The sequence below is a fragment of the Penicillium bovifimosum genome (assembly GCF_028826915.1).
Source record: "Penicillium bovifimosum strain IBT 22155 chromosome Unknown utg000003l_segment0_segment0, whole genome shotgun sequence".
NCBI classification, from domain to species: domain Eukaryota; kingdom Fungi; phylum Ascomycota; class Eurotiomycetes; order Eurotiales; family Aspergillaceae; genus Penicillium; species Penicillium bovifimosum.
The window spans coordinates 2,535,768-2,550,025 of record NW_026622712.1 but is presented as its reverse complement, the minus strand read 5'-3'; the positions used below and the strand labels follow the sequence as shown (position 1 = coordinate 2,550,025).

Below are 14,258 nucleotides of genomic sequence, written 5' to 3'. Positions count from 1 at the left end.
CTAGTATATGATCGGGCAGTGAAAGTTCGGGTGTAGATTTTCAACACAAAATTGGTCTCGTTGCCTTTCTCCATATGATGACATTGACATGAAAAACTAGCGGTATATAACATACTCCAATCTATACAAGAATCCAGGCACTCTACTTCAGCTGCTTGCTCGCCGAAACACACCAGTTATTCCACTCCGAGAAGAACGACGGCTGCACATGACACTTGGCGCTCGTGAGCTGGTCCTTGCGAGTGGCAGCATAAACATCCACAACACCCTCAATGTTACTCTTATCATGAGCAACGAGCACCTTAACAACAAGCAAACTAGCCTGACTGCAAGCAGTCGCATGGCCCATAGGACCACTGTGGCTAGCTTCCTTGTGAACAGACCTCAAAAGCTCCCAGAGCGCCTCAGCCTGTTCATCGTCCTCAATCTTAGGAAGCGCATTGCCCTTGCATACCTTCGTGTATTCGCGCACGACATTGTTGGCCTTTGTGGCGATTTGCTTCACGCTGGACCGGCGCGACAGCCGGAGCAACGGTAAGAGGATGTCCAGTGCCAGCAGCCGGGAGTGGCTCTTCTTCACAAAGATCTCCAGCAGGTCCAGGACGCGGTTCTTGAAGTTCACCATGTTCTCGCGGGCGTCTTTCTTGTCTTTGCGGTTGGAAGTTTCTTGGCGACGGGCGCGGAAGACTTGTACGAGTTTATCGTCCAGCTCGTCCATCTCGTCGTCGTTCATGTCGGCGTCGGAGTCGGATTCGCCTTCTAATCCGTGGTTGCCGAGCGCGGCGGCTAGTTTGGCTTCGAATGCGGCGACTTCCTGTGCATCTTCTTCGTTTGCTTCTTCTTCCTCTTCTTCGTCGTCCTCGTCGTCTGAGCTGGAGGCGCCGGCTTCGACAACCTCGACGTCACTGTCGAGCTCATCCTCATCAACGTCCATCATATCCGCATCGTCATCCTCTCCTTCTTCTTCGCCTTCGTCGTCTTGCTCTTCGAACATCTCTTGTTGTCCAGACAGACTTTCCTTCGCCTCCAGAATCTAATAAACTTAGTTAGTGAATGTACGTCCCACAGAAGTTGAGGATACATACTGAGGTCAAAGATTCCAGTCCATTCTCGGTGATCTGGTTAGCAAAGGCGCCGAAGACCTGCTCACTCATGCGACGGAAGAGCTGCGATTGCTTGGATGCAAAGCTGAGCAAGATCTCAACCAACGCATCCGACGCATCGCCGGCGTCCTCGGTCTTGGTCTCTTTGTCGCCCAAGAATTTGGTGTGACAGAACTCGAGCTCATCAAGCATGGAGACCGCGTCTGCGTCTCCATTGTACACCTGCATGATCGTCATAGAGTAAAGCAGCTTGAATGCGGCCATGCCCTTTTCCTTCTTCTCCTGTATGACAGTCAGTATAAGTAACCAATGGGCAGTTAAAGGGATGACCATACCCTGCTGGACAATTTCTTCAGTGATTTGAAAGCAGCCTTCACGGACTCAGACAGCTTATCATCGATCGCGATGATAAACTTGCCGAATACGCCAGACTTGGCTGCATCGCGAATCTGCTTCACTACCACATATGGGATTGTAGCTGCAAACTTCTGGTTGGAGATAAGGCTGTTCAAGCAGGAGTTGATGCGATTGCGCAGCAGTTCTTGCGTCGCCGAGGAAACAGCAGGCTCAGGGGCAGTTGAGCTCTTGCCGTCATCCAAGAAGTACGCAAAGCGCACAAAGATGGAAAGAATCCGCTCAAGGATTGCCTGGAGGTGTTCGGCATCGCCTTCGGCGGCAGAGGACTTGGAGCGCACGATCGACAGAAGGAGACCAGCGACAAATTGACGGTTTGAAGCGGCGGTCTTCTCGTCGGTCGTACCGGGTTTTTGGATGAGCTGTTCGAAGAATGGAACGATCTCTTGCAAAGCCTCGTGGTTGGCTTCGGAAACGATCTTCTCGACCGTCTTAGTCTTGGTGGCTTGGTCGAAGTTCAGTGTGCCGCTGGTTCCCATCAACCCACGGATGGCCGCGGCGGCGAATTCGGGCTCTTTGGACACGCGAGCCTGAATCGCCTTGGCAGCTTTGACGGCCATTCTGTGCAAGTAGCGGTCTTCCACGGCAAGTTGGTTCGTCAAGCATCGCGTAAGATTCTTGGTGAAAGTATGCGAGGCCTGCTGCAACCCGCCATCGTTGATGAGTCTTGTGAAGAGGAGGAAACCCCAGTATTTACGCTCGTCCGATGATGCGGCAGCAAACAATCCATCTATGATCTGTCAGTTCCACCGCTTCTATGTATCATGCCATCGGTAGAAGGTACTCACTGTCGACAACTTCAGTCCAGAAATCAGAGAAAGTCATTCGAGACTTCTTGGTCTTATCCTTTGCCTCAACACTGGTTCGCGACAAAACCGCATCCCAGGCGAAGTGAAGTTTGGAGTTCCAGACACCAGAATTCTTCGCAACGTTTGCCTTGCCCTCGCCCTCGTTTGCCGCAGCGCCCGACTCCTTCATGATCTTCGACAAGCTGTTGCGCTCTTTTGTATCCAGGGGGTCATCATGCTTCCAGACATTGTTAGGGAATTTCGCCTTAGGATACAAGTCCTTCGCAGCCAACCAGATAGCAACGCCCTCGGGCGACCGGGCGATTTCATGCGCGCATAGACCTTCCAGCGCAGCCTGGACGTACTTGGCGTCCATCTTGCGCCCGGCGAGATCGTAGACACACTGGTATATGATCCACCCACACTCTTCGCGGATCCATGGCTTCTTCTCTGCGAGCTCAAGGACAAGTTCGACGACCTGAGTCCATTGCTCGAAGGGCACGGTGGGCTCGAACAGAACGGCGGATTTGATGATCGCTTCCGCACCGAAGAGACGGCCGAAGATGTGGTCGCGTTGCTCCTATATAGAACGAAAATAGATCCCAATTAGCGCATGCGACATTACAAGCCATGTGCGGTCACCAACCTGTCTCGTCTCGCTGCCAGCGGCGCTTGTCTGAGTATCCCAGAGGTTGAGAGCATCTGAGAAGCTAAAGGCTTCTGGTTCCCTCGGTGCCAAGAAGACTTGAGTGAGAATCTCTGTCAAAGCAATTGAGAAGCCGACTCGAGCGGCTTTGCGGCTGCTGCAGAGACCGCGGAAGAGTCTTGACAGTGCCTTCTTGATCTGCTCGTCGGTAGGGTTCTTGTCGGGAGTAAACTGCGACACGAGTCCTTGGGCTGCCTTGAGTCGGATCTCATCTTTCTCGCTGGCGAGGTCCTCGTAGAGCTCTACCAGCTTCACGTCGACATTGTGAGGTTCGCGACGGCGCTTCTTTGAACCGTCGGCGGGGGCACCCATTGTGGAGGCTGGGGTGTTGGAGATGGGGGATAGGTTTCAGGTGCAATTAGCGATTGTAATTGTCCGCTCAAGCCCTTGACAATGAAGATCTGCAGACCAAAGGCACGTTCAACCCTCCTTGCGGCTGTCCAAGTCGCTCAGAAAAATTCATCCTCTAGCCTATTTAGTACTAGCGTGTCAAGATAAACTGATAAGCCGATAATCTGATAAGGATTTTGATGGAGGCAAATTTGGACCAAAGACTTTGAACATTGTCTTCTCGTATAATGTTTGAGCTAACTCATACCTAGGTCATGCCCTGGTTAATTGACAATCTATCTGATTGCAGATCTTTGGAAGTAGATGTGGTGGGTGAGCAACGGATGGGCTTTTCAAGATAGTACTTCGGATATATATCGGACCTAAGGACCTGACCATTTCCGCGGAAGACTTTGCTCGAATGATTTCAAGGTGAACTACTATGTGCCGCGACTGCAACAAAAGACAAAAACTACAAGTCCAAATGGATTTCGCTCACCCTCGACTAGGTTCCTGGAATTACACCTGAAGAAGTAAATGCACTACGTAGTACGTATACACCAGGTCTAGATCTCCCATGTCAATGCAGCCCCTGGAGACCGCAGCAAAGTTACCTCAAGACGAAGCAACAGATCAAGAAGCAAACATGCGAATAGCCATTTCAATAGACGAAAAACTGTGTATTCGAAGCTGTCAAAGAGACCGCAAATACACACCGGAGTCAAAAAGGAAAGTCCGCACTAGCTCAGGGGTAATTACGAATCTCAAAAACGAGATCACTGTAACCCGAAGTTCAACCACAGATTCTGACAGTCCAGACAGTTCTGAATGGAGAATTCTCCTGTTGTCAAAGGCAACCGGGAAAGTGGCATCCATTTATACAGTCGCACCGCCGAGACTTTCCGCTAATTGCGCTGGATCATCTTGGGGCTCCGCTTTGTGTCATTTCGCGGATGCAATCCTCCGCTCCGAGTTGATCTGTATACGATAAGTATACTAGACAGAGCAAAGGATCATGGGTCCATGAATGCATGAACTTATCAGATTGGCGTGGGCGATGGCATTTTGTGACATGTTCTGACATTGTGGGGAGAGGCAATTCTAAGTATAAAGTCGGAAAATTACCGCTGTGTCAGAATGATCTGTTTGAATCCGGATCTGCACGGTTTAAGTAGTTTGAGTTAAAGTAGACACGGTCGTGCCTGGTAACATGTGGGAACAGATTCCGTGCGAAGCGTGCAGGCTGTTCTAATGTCGGCGGATGGGTCTCGGAGTGATATATGGAGTCTGGGCGAGCTGGTGGGCCTGGGAGCCCGGGCAACCGTTGTGATAGATGCACCAGGATGGATTCCGGGCCGGGGCGTCGAAGTTTGCATGTTTCAGGGGCTGCGTGGTTCGATTGCCTGATTATGCACCTGTCAACTTTGAACTTGCGTGTAGTGTAGAGGGTAGTTAACTATGGAGTGGAATTGAGCTGACTACTACGAATTGGGGAAGACACGATGAAGTAAGTAAGCCCGAGAAGGGAACACAGGCTAAGCCAGGCTGAACGTAATCGAGAAAAAGAATGTAACTAATATTGTTCAAGGTACGGAGTAGATCCTCTTTCATGCCATCCAAAAGAGAGGATAGACTGGTAGAATGTACAAGTCGAGCCGCACCGATGTAGGCATCTAAATCTGCCGCCAGATCTATCACCTTGATCACCGAGACAGCAGAATTGGAGCTGTGCGATACGGGGAGTCATCAAAATCCCAAAACGGAGTAGGGCATCGCTAAGGACTGATAGCACCACCGGGGCAGTGATAGTGAGGCTGACAGGCACGAAGCCGATGAGGCGTGTGGGCTGGCGCATAAATGGGCCCGGGGGATTCCAATAGCGGCGCAGATCGGCTACTCCGAGCCGGGTGAATACGATGTGTGTAATCAAGTGAGAATGATCGGGGAAAATAAAAAGGGTAAGGGTATTTCCATTACTGGAAGATATAATACCTCAAATACACATCTATCCCAGTTGAGAAGTCGGTTCCCTTTGATGTCATGTGTGATCACGGGATATCGCATTAGTTTCGTGTTCCGCTTTGTTTACCTTTGCATCATGCTTAACGCGTCCATCAACAAGATTCAAGAGCGTGACATCATGACCATAGAGGTGGGGAAAAGAAAAGACAACAGAGGGGAAAAAAAGGTCTAGAAGGAGAAGACCTGCAGGGTATCTGGCAGGAGACACGAGGAGTGCGTGATGAACCCCGCAGAAGTCGGCTGGAGGGCTGACACGACTGGTCCATTGCACATGGCGCTGTGATGCAATCGATGGGTCACATCATCTGAATAGGCACCCGACCCCACTCTGTGCTGCGACTGGGCTGACGCTGTTATCCTGAGAGTTTCGCATCTGCAACTCGATATAAGCCGCAGGATTTGATTCGTGAACTCTCATGCTGATGTTGTGGTCAATGCTGACATCAAAACAACAACAACATGAAACGCGACTCGTTATTCCCGATGTAAAAGACTCATTGACTCTTCGATTTTTGAACGTCATGAACATCGGAACATCAGGTTTGTAGTGTGCACGGGGCACAATGGCTATGGATGTTCAATTGAGATGACGTAGCCCCAAGAGCCAAGAGAACTCTCCGTGCCGCGAAGGTGCATACTCTGCAGGCCTAGGAGGGCTTTGAAAATACAAACGCAGCAGGTTACCTTGACGGATTTGATGGTCAGCACCAAAGCGCATGCGTATCAGATTGATCGGATATACTTAGATCAACAAAGACAAGGGCCCAGATACCGGCGTTTCGCGAGGAGGGTCTAGAATAGCACAACGTGGGGTGCAGTAGTGAGTTCGGACCAGGATGTCCACTCTGACTGGAGGAATGGCGGTCGCCATCAACGAATAACAGGTTCCAATGACAGACAACCTTGAGTCTATCTGGACTTAGTGGCGAAGTTGAGGCCTTTCTGACGCGCCCCGAGATCGGTAATCGGCTCGTTCGATACCCAAACCTGATCTCATGGGGGAGCCGGGGTCACTAGGCTCGGCTAGAGGGTGGATGTTTCGACAAACTATTCCTTCTCCAGAATTCAGTCAATGATCGCGTCAATTGCTCCAATGCAGACGGCAACCTGCTCATCACTACATCTTGCTGGTGGTAAGTGCTCCGAAGTGACGTCGGAAACGCATTTAGCGCGATTCCAACATTTGTTGTTCGTTGAAGATTGCAAGTGTTCTTCAAGTGTCGCGAGAACCGACCAGAGGTCCTGGGATGGAAAACTAAGGTTTCAATAGCCCTATCCTACGATGTAGGTAGGCAATTAATGTAGTCAAACATCCTACGAAGGGGGCATGGAAGGGATGCGCGACATTGAAGCTTCTCCTCGCGGACCCTTGATTAGCAAGAATGCGGGTACAAGTAAGGGTAGCACGGGTATGTACAGAGCAATATTTCCCCATCTTTGACTGCAACAGTCAAGAATGAGATTGTCTACCATTCCTTGCTCAATACTACGTGCCGACTTCAAAGTCAACGGAGTGGGGTAAGAAGAATCACAGATTCCCTTTCGATCAACTCTCGATATCGCCTAATAGAGCAATTGATAGGGCGATGAACGCATTCATCGTCGTCGATAGGTGACGAGATCTTGGACATTCGATATCTGATGGCCAATCATCACCTCGGTAAAGGTCTCCGGGGAGGGGAATGAACGTGATGACAGGGCTTACGTTTTGCTTATCGGGTCTCAGGTCCTCTGCTAGGACTCTAGCGACTATGAGGTGGATCATTGACTATCCAGCTGGAAAAATATGGTTCTGCCTCTTTGGGATATCCCGAGGCATCCCCAACCGGGGTAATTGGCATCCAAGCTCTGGATCTTTGGGGGATGGGGGAAAGCATATCGTGGGTGACGTGCCAAAGCAATAAAGAAGCTCGGAGCTCTTCTATCCTCTCCTTGCTTCCCATCACTTGCAGCTCTTCGCAGAGCCCTAAATTTCTTCCGAAGTGGAACACAGCTCAAAGTGGAGATTCCTTAGATTCGATCTTAGTCTCCATAACTTATTTTTTTTTCAGCTCACCTGTGGTTCGTTTGGTGACGGCACACACGGGATGTTTCGAATATTACTGAGGTGGATACAAATTACAGAAGAACCATGGAAGATGGACGGAAAGCAGCTCGGAAACGTCAGCTATAGGACCACCTAGGTACCAGAGCCATAGTTAAGACTTAAGAGGAGCCCGTGGAAAAAATCTGCTATCTCCACAACCGTTAGAGACAATTCTCCTTCCATACAGCAGGGAGAGGTTAAGCAACATTGAAACCCCAACTTGGTAAAACCGACAATAAGACGTACAGACCACCTTCTCTGATAGGGCCTGGGGGTATTTGAGTGCGGCAAGGGAGCCCCGGCAACCAGATCAGAAAGTATTTTAGCGCCCCCTGGCCAGAGCATGGGATTTTGCTTAGATTCACTGAGGTTACTTACATACATAGGTCTGTCATTTTACTCTGATCGTCGGTAGAACCATTGCAGTAGATCGTACCTGGTTTTCCCTCCGCAGTTTTATGAAAATTCCAATAAATAATTCCCAAAGTAGATCATTTATACTCAATTTACCATACAGACATAATGTTCTGATGAGGTAACTAACCGTTTTGACTCTCATACCCAAATCTTACCCTGGCAACACTTCAAGATCTAAACCAAATCTGGGTTTATTCCTATTTTAAAATATTCAATAAAATAAATTCCCGGTCATTACTTGGAAATCGCAGTATTACCATTCAAGTCGTACTGGACATTCGGAGATCCTCCCCACCTGCGTTGCCCATTGCAACAAGCCCATCCCTTCAGCTTCAACCAGTTCTTTCTTCAAACCGCTTTGTTCCTACTTTTCTCTTCTCTTTCTTCAAGTCTATTACCTACCGACATTCCTCCGGCAATCGACAATTGGGAGTTCAACCTCTTTTTGTTTCGTACTTCGACCTATCGTGAGGTATTGAACCGTTCCCCTCAGTCCTGCAGCACCCACGAGCTCCTCCGGACCCCTCCACATATCTCGACATATTCACCAAACAACCACCGGAAACTTGCCATGGCCCTTTAAACTTCTTTCTCAGTACAAGTCAGCTCTCATCGTTGGGGATTAGGGCCTGGAAACAAGAAGCAATTTCCGTTCGTTTCCGTTGGTGGACTGGTTGTCACGGAGATCGTGGGGACCCATAACGCTGGAAAATTGCAAACGTGGAGACGTTCAAACACACACGATTTTTTGGGAGCTCGTTGTAGCCTAGGAACTGGGTAGACATTCGTGGCAGCGGTCTGGTTGTCTGATTGCATCTGTTCCTTCTATTCCGCAGGTTCCCTTGTCGAACTGTACCACGTCGCTGGTCCAGTTACGATTCGTCACCCAGAGATGGAGCACTCTTCACCTCTTGCTGCTATGCAGCCTCCTTCGGTCATGTTTGGACATTGCTTTCGTTCGGAGGCACCGACGTCCTGTGCTATGGGCTCAATGTCAAGTTTCAGCGGCAACCCGTTCAATTTCAAGGAATTGTCGATGAAGAAGTCTACTTCGGACTACTTCCAAATGAAGCCCATTCGGGGGTCTTCGCCCACCGCCAGTCTGGCTGCTGACCTTTCTCAGAACTTTCATATTGATCAGAGGTAAGTTGTTTATAGAAGGTTTCCATGGGTCGTCGTTTCAAGGCGCCAAAGGGACAAAGCCAAACTGACTCTATATTTAGTCCGCAACTAGCCACCCCACGCCGGTCTTTGTTCACGGCCAGTATGCTGAGCCAGGCCAATGGATATGGTAAGTGGATGGTAGCTACATGAATGACATGGTACGGGTATTGATTTGGTATATAGATGATGTGATGACCACACCTCCGCTGCCATCATCGTCGCCGGCCCCGGCCATGGATATTATGGATATGTCCCCACTGCCTCACAAACCAGCGTTCTTCGTTACTACCGAGATTGAGCTACATTCTCCCACACCAGAGGGGAGTCCTATGGAATCTCCATTAGCATCTCCTTTGCCAAGTCCTTTGCAGGCGTCTCCCATGGAGTCCCCTCTGTGCCCACCTGAGTAAGTGCACGTGACCTTCAGCCAGCCACTTTCCTTTTAGGGTTTGACTAATATAATGACGGGATTGATAGGCGAAAGCGTCCAACCTTCCTGCGCCCCAGTCTGGCCCGGAGCAAGGCTCAGTCATTTCAACTGGGCATGCCCCGGCCGGCACCGGAGAGCAAGGCGCCCCCGTTCCGCTTCGGAACTGGAGCTAAGACTTCTCTGAGCACCTCTACTTCCCTTGAGGACATGTTTGGAGATTCGCCTCCGCGCGAGCGTCCTATCTCCCGCAACAGCTCATCGACCCATTTGGCACCGCCTCGTATGCGGCCATCCCTTCACCATGCCCGTAGCAGCGGCTCCCCCGCTCCCAACTCAATCCGCAAGCCCTCGCATCCTTTAATGCGTCCCCGCAAGCAATGCCGACGATCATTGAGTATGTTTGAGCACCCAGCAGATGTTATTGCCGACAAAGAGGCCAAGGTAGCGACAAATACACCCGTCCGGTCCATTAGTGACATTTCGAGTCCGCCCAGCATGAAGCTGCCTCACTTTATCCCCGAGGATCGTGCGGACTCTCTGCCTCGCATCGACAAAAGCACTCTCCTGGATCTCATGGATGGAAAGTTCAAGGAGCACTTCGACAATATTTTGATTATCGACTGCCGTTTCGAATACGAGTATGAAGGTGGCCACATCAACGGCGCCGTCAACTACAACGACAAGGATCGCCTTGCTGGTGAGCTGTTCAGTGCTCCGCTGGCCCGCACTGCGCTCGTTCTGCACTGCGAGTACTCCGCCCACCGTGCCCCCATCATGGCCAAGTACCTGCGTCATCAAGACCGCGCTATCAACGTGGATACTTATCCCAACCTCACATACCCCGACATGTACATTCTCGATGGTGGATACAGCTCGTTCTTCGCCGAGCACCGTTCGTTCTGTTACCCACAGAATTATGTCGAAATGAGTGCCAAGGAGCACGAATTTGCTTGCGAGCGTGGGCTTGGCAAGGTCAAGCAGCGCTCCAAGCTGAACCGTGCCCAAACTTTCGCCTTTGGTGAACAGTCCCCCCAAATGGAGGATAGCCCAACTGGACGTTGTCGCCTCGATGGACGAAATAGTCATCTGGGTTCTCCATTCTCCCAAAGCCCAATCCCCGCCCGGACTCCCGGTCGTCGGATGCTCTCTTACTAAAAGACCAGTACCTGATGTTTTGGAGTACCTTGTTGGATTTTCCTTTTCATTTCTCATTCTGTTTGTCCTGTTCTTGGAGCGTGGAGTTCATGTCTTTTGCATTCCAAGATGCCATACGGCGGCCTTTTTCTTTTTCAGCTGTTTCGTTTTCCAAGTTTCACCCTCAACTTCTCTCAACCCTTCAGGTCCTGCCATCTGATTCGGGTTGGCGTCAGCGCTGGATCCCGGCTGCGCCATTCTTTCCCCTCTTTGATACCAGTGTATCGTCCTCTCCTTGGCAGACCTACTTCACCTCACATGTCTGTGTTTCCTTTCCACGTCTTTTCCCGTGGCCGACAGCAATCTCGCCACATGTCTCTATGACCATCGCCCCCGATTGACCGGGGCCACTGACTCTCATGACCCTGTAATCTGAGTGTTCCATTTCATATGTCTGTTTACGACCTCGCAACTCCGCCGCAGAAGTCGCCCACGAAGACGCCTCGGCCTACTATCGCCGGATTTCAACTTTTTCTGATCTCTTCCGCATGGAGCCTTTCTGCAACAATACCCAGTCCCAACGATGATATCCATCGAACATTTTGCCTATGACACTCTGGCATCTCCTTTTCTTTACGAACATTCTTTCGACCATATCGCCCTTTAATCCACTATTTGGCCCTTCTCTGTACAGTCTTCTGTGGAATCTCGCGACATTCCTCGCTGTACCAACTTTGCATCTCGATGCTCATTGCCGGCGGACTTTATCAAGTCATGAGCATTTGTAATTGAATGCATCTGTCCTCCGATAATACGACCCTCGCTTTGAACAGTGTCAGGGTAATGTGGAGGACTTTTGGAATTAATGAGTTGGCTGTGCAGCTGTACATAACGAGAATAGCCTGTGTATTACAGGGACTTTCTCTCTGGATGTTTCCTGGAAGATGTAATTGGTCTGGAAAAGGGTAATCGGAGGAGACACCAGTTCAACATTTGATTTTTCCCTTTGTTAGAATAACAAAAATATTCACTTCAATTCTTATCCACTAATAGTAAGCATATGTACGCAAGCGATCGACAAACGGTGGACTTTGAATGAAGATTGTCATTTCGACTCTGCCGCGGAGATTCTGATAGGCGGAGAGACTGGGGAAGTCCCATGTTCAACCCTTACTCCTCCTCTCTTCTCTCCTCTCGGGCTGTTTCATTTCTCTCTCTCTCCCTTTCGCTTCTTTCGCTACTTTTGCTTCTTCTTTTCTTCTTGAAGAGTTCAAAGTGGTTCCGCTCTTTCTTTGGGACGCTGCGCCTCTTGTGTCTCAATCTCGCTCTCTCAATTCGTCACTATTTCAGTAACCTGCTGCCTGTCGAATCCACTTGGAAGTTCATTGCAATCGTCTTCCGCTCATTAAACATCGATTCCAAACTTCCTTTGTGAGACTTCACTTCTACCTGTCTCTATATTTGTAGTCGCAGCGCGCTCCCCCACTCGTTTTTCTTATCTCGCCACTTCGAACCGCGACCCACTATCGTACCTGGTACCTGGCTCATCGCATGCGCTACGATTTGCTAGCACTGCTGGACAGCGTCTAGCATAATTCAGAGATTCGTTTCCGTTTCGCATGTTTCGCTAGGATTGACCCTCGAATGATTGCCCTTCAATCGGTCTAAAATATCCCTATTTACCTCCAATATGAGCCCGGCAAGGATCACACTGTGGGCCCGAGACACTGCCAGTGATCTCAAGTCGGTCCCTTCGACTTTCTCTAGTTGGGACAAATGCATGGCCAAATCTTACTGCAAGTGAGTTCGTCCAGAGGGACTCGCGCTCTTTCCATTGGCATCACATGTCATGATACTAATTAATTCGCGCAAGGTGGCCCGTGATCGTGGGTATTATCGTCGGGTCTGTGATTTTACTTTGCGTGTTGGCATGCATCTTCAATTGCCTCTGTTGCGGCTATCAATGTTGCAAATGCTGCTGTAGCTGCTGCTGTCCGTCAGGCAGGCGCAGAAACAAGCCTTCCAAGCACTTGGACGATTCTCCGTTCCACCAGCCTCCACCGCCTGTTCAGAACCCTGTCTACCAACCCTCCCCAGCTCCGCCCTCATATCGTGGTGCGCCACAGAGTGCGCCTTCATTCCGCGGTGGATCTCAGACCGCGCGCTTCGATGCGCCCAAGACCCCTGTCGCTCATGTGAACGAGGATGCCCTACCTGATATGCCAACATGGGCTGGGGCTGTCGACAAGCACGTTGAAGTCACAGATCATCACGACGACGTCGAAATGAAGCCATTGGATCCCCCGGACCGCAAGCAGGGTGCTGGCACCCCTGGTGTTGCCTACTCTGACTACTCACCCAACCCAGCCATGGCGGCGGGAGGTTATAGAGGCTTCAACCCTACAGATCCGTATGCGCGTCGGTCGCCCGGCCCAGGAGCAGCCTTGAATCCCGCTCAAGACCCGTATGCGCGACGCTCACCGGGCGTGCCTTCCGCTGGAGGAGCGATTGATCCATATGGCAGAAGATCACCAGGTCCAGCAGCCGCACTGGGTGCAGCCGAGGATCCATATGGACGACGATCACCCGGCCCAGCAGCAGCTTTGGCCGCCTCTCAAGATCCCTACGGGCGGCGTTCGCCAGGAGTGGCAGTTCCATCGGCCGCCGTTGATCCCTACGGGAGACGGTCTCCTGGTCCTCCAGTGGGCTATGGTGCTTCCCCGCAAGATCCCTATGGCTCACGCACTCCACTAGCATCCCCCGTCGGCGCACCGGTCCACAATCCCTACGACCAGCAACACTACGAAAACTCCCACGACGAAGAGTCCTACGGCGCCGGCGGCAACGGCTACCATGCTCTGACAGCGCCATCTCCGGTGGCTGCATATAAGCCGCACACAAACTACAGCCCGGTACCAATGCCCTCTCCGTCTTCTGAAGTCGACCACCCGACGCCAGGCTTCCAGCGCCAGCCCTCGTTCGGCTCCAGCCAGTATCCCCCATCCTACACCTCCCAGCCTTCTTACCGCGGCTTCTCCTCTGGTGCGGCTCCTTCCTCAGAGTATACTACCTATAACCCCCATGCCAACTCCACTCTTGCCCCAGAGCCGGACAACACCAGACCTCCGAGTCTGTTGCAGAGTGGGAAAAAGCCTCCCCTCAATGCTTCCAGCAACTTTTGAGTACGACCCTCGTCGATCGGGGAAATTTCATGAACAGAACGCTTTTTCTTTTCTTGTTTTCTGGGGTCGCCATTTTTTACCTATCATGTTTTGATACCATTCTGGGCTATATTTATCTTCGTTCAACTTACATAGTTCTTTACATACCCCTGGCCGAATTCTGGCTGGACTCGAAGGCTTTTTCTTCTCTTTTTTCGGACTTTTTATATCCTCGGGTTGGCTTGTTCGATACCTGTACCAGTTCCGTGGTCAAAAATGTAAATCAAGCCTATAGCATTGTCTGGGACCATATCTGGGCCTTGTCTCCCGGCTGGAGTCTAGCATTGAGATAGATCCGGCGTGAATGATATTTGACGAACTGGGCTTGCCCCGCATGATTCTGATATTCTGCTCCCATCGTTGGCTACAAGTAGATAAGTTACCATCCCTACAGGCCTCTCTGAGTCTGTTGAAGATTTGAATCTCGGCTTCGATTATGGTTT

At 50.7% G+C, this 14,258-nt stretch overlaps 3 protein-coding genes across 3 annotated transcripts; 2 read left to right on the top strand and 1 right to left on the bottom strand.

Annotated features, from left to right (window-relative positions):
• Nucleotides 1–142: 142 nt before the first annotated feature.
• N7515_004002 (DNA-directed DNA polymerase POL5) lies at nucleotides 143–3,323 on the bottom strand (the record flags this gene model as incomplete). The annotated part of the gene is made up of 5 exons (XM_056664746.1): nucleotides 143–1,033; nucleotides 1,086–1,385; nucleotides 1,439–2,247; nucleotides 2,306–2,885; nucleotides 2,952–3,323. 5 exons carry the CDS (start codon nucleotides 3,321–3,323, stop codon nucleotides 143–145), a joined length of 2,952 nt encoding a protein of 983 aa, XP_056523803.1.
• Nucleotides 3,324–8,758: 5,435 nt separating this feature from the next.
• nimT (putative tyrosine protein phosphatase MIH1) lies at nucleotides 8,759–10,615 on the top strand (the record flags this gene model as incomplete). The annotated part of the gene is made up of 4 exons (XM_056664745.1): nucleotides 8,759–9,009; nucleotides 9,090–9,157; nucleotides 9,214–9,436; nucleotides 9,508–10,615. 4 exons carry the CDS (start codon nucleotides 8,759–8,761, stop codon nucleotides 10,613–10,615), a joined length of 1,650 nt encoding a protein of 549 aa, XP_056523802.1.
• A 1,669-nt stretch (nucleotides 10,616–12,284) lies between these two features.
• Nucleotides 12,285–13,776, top strand: N7515_004000 (uncharacterized protein; the record flags this gene model as incomplete). Its single annotated transcript, XM_056664744.1, has 3 exons — nucleotides 12,285–12,394; nucleotides 12,468–12,497; nucleotides 12,579–13,776. The coding sequence occupies 3 exons, from the start codon at nucleotides 12,285–12,287 to the stop codon at nucleotides 13,774–13,776; spliced, it is 1,338 nt and encodes a 445-aa protein (XP_056523801.1).
• Nucleotides 13,777–14,258: the final 482 nt, after the last annotated feature.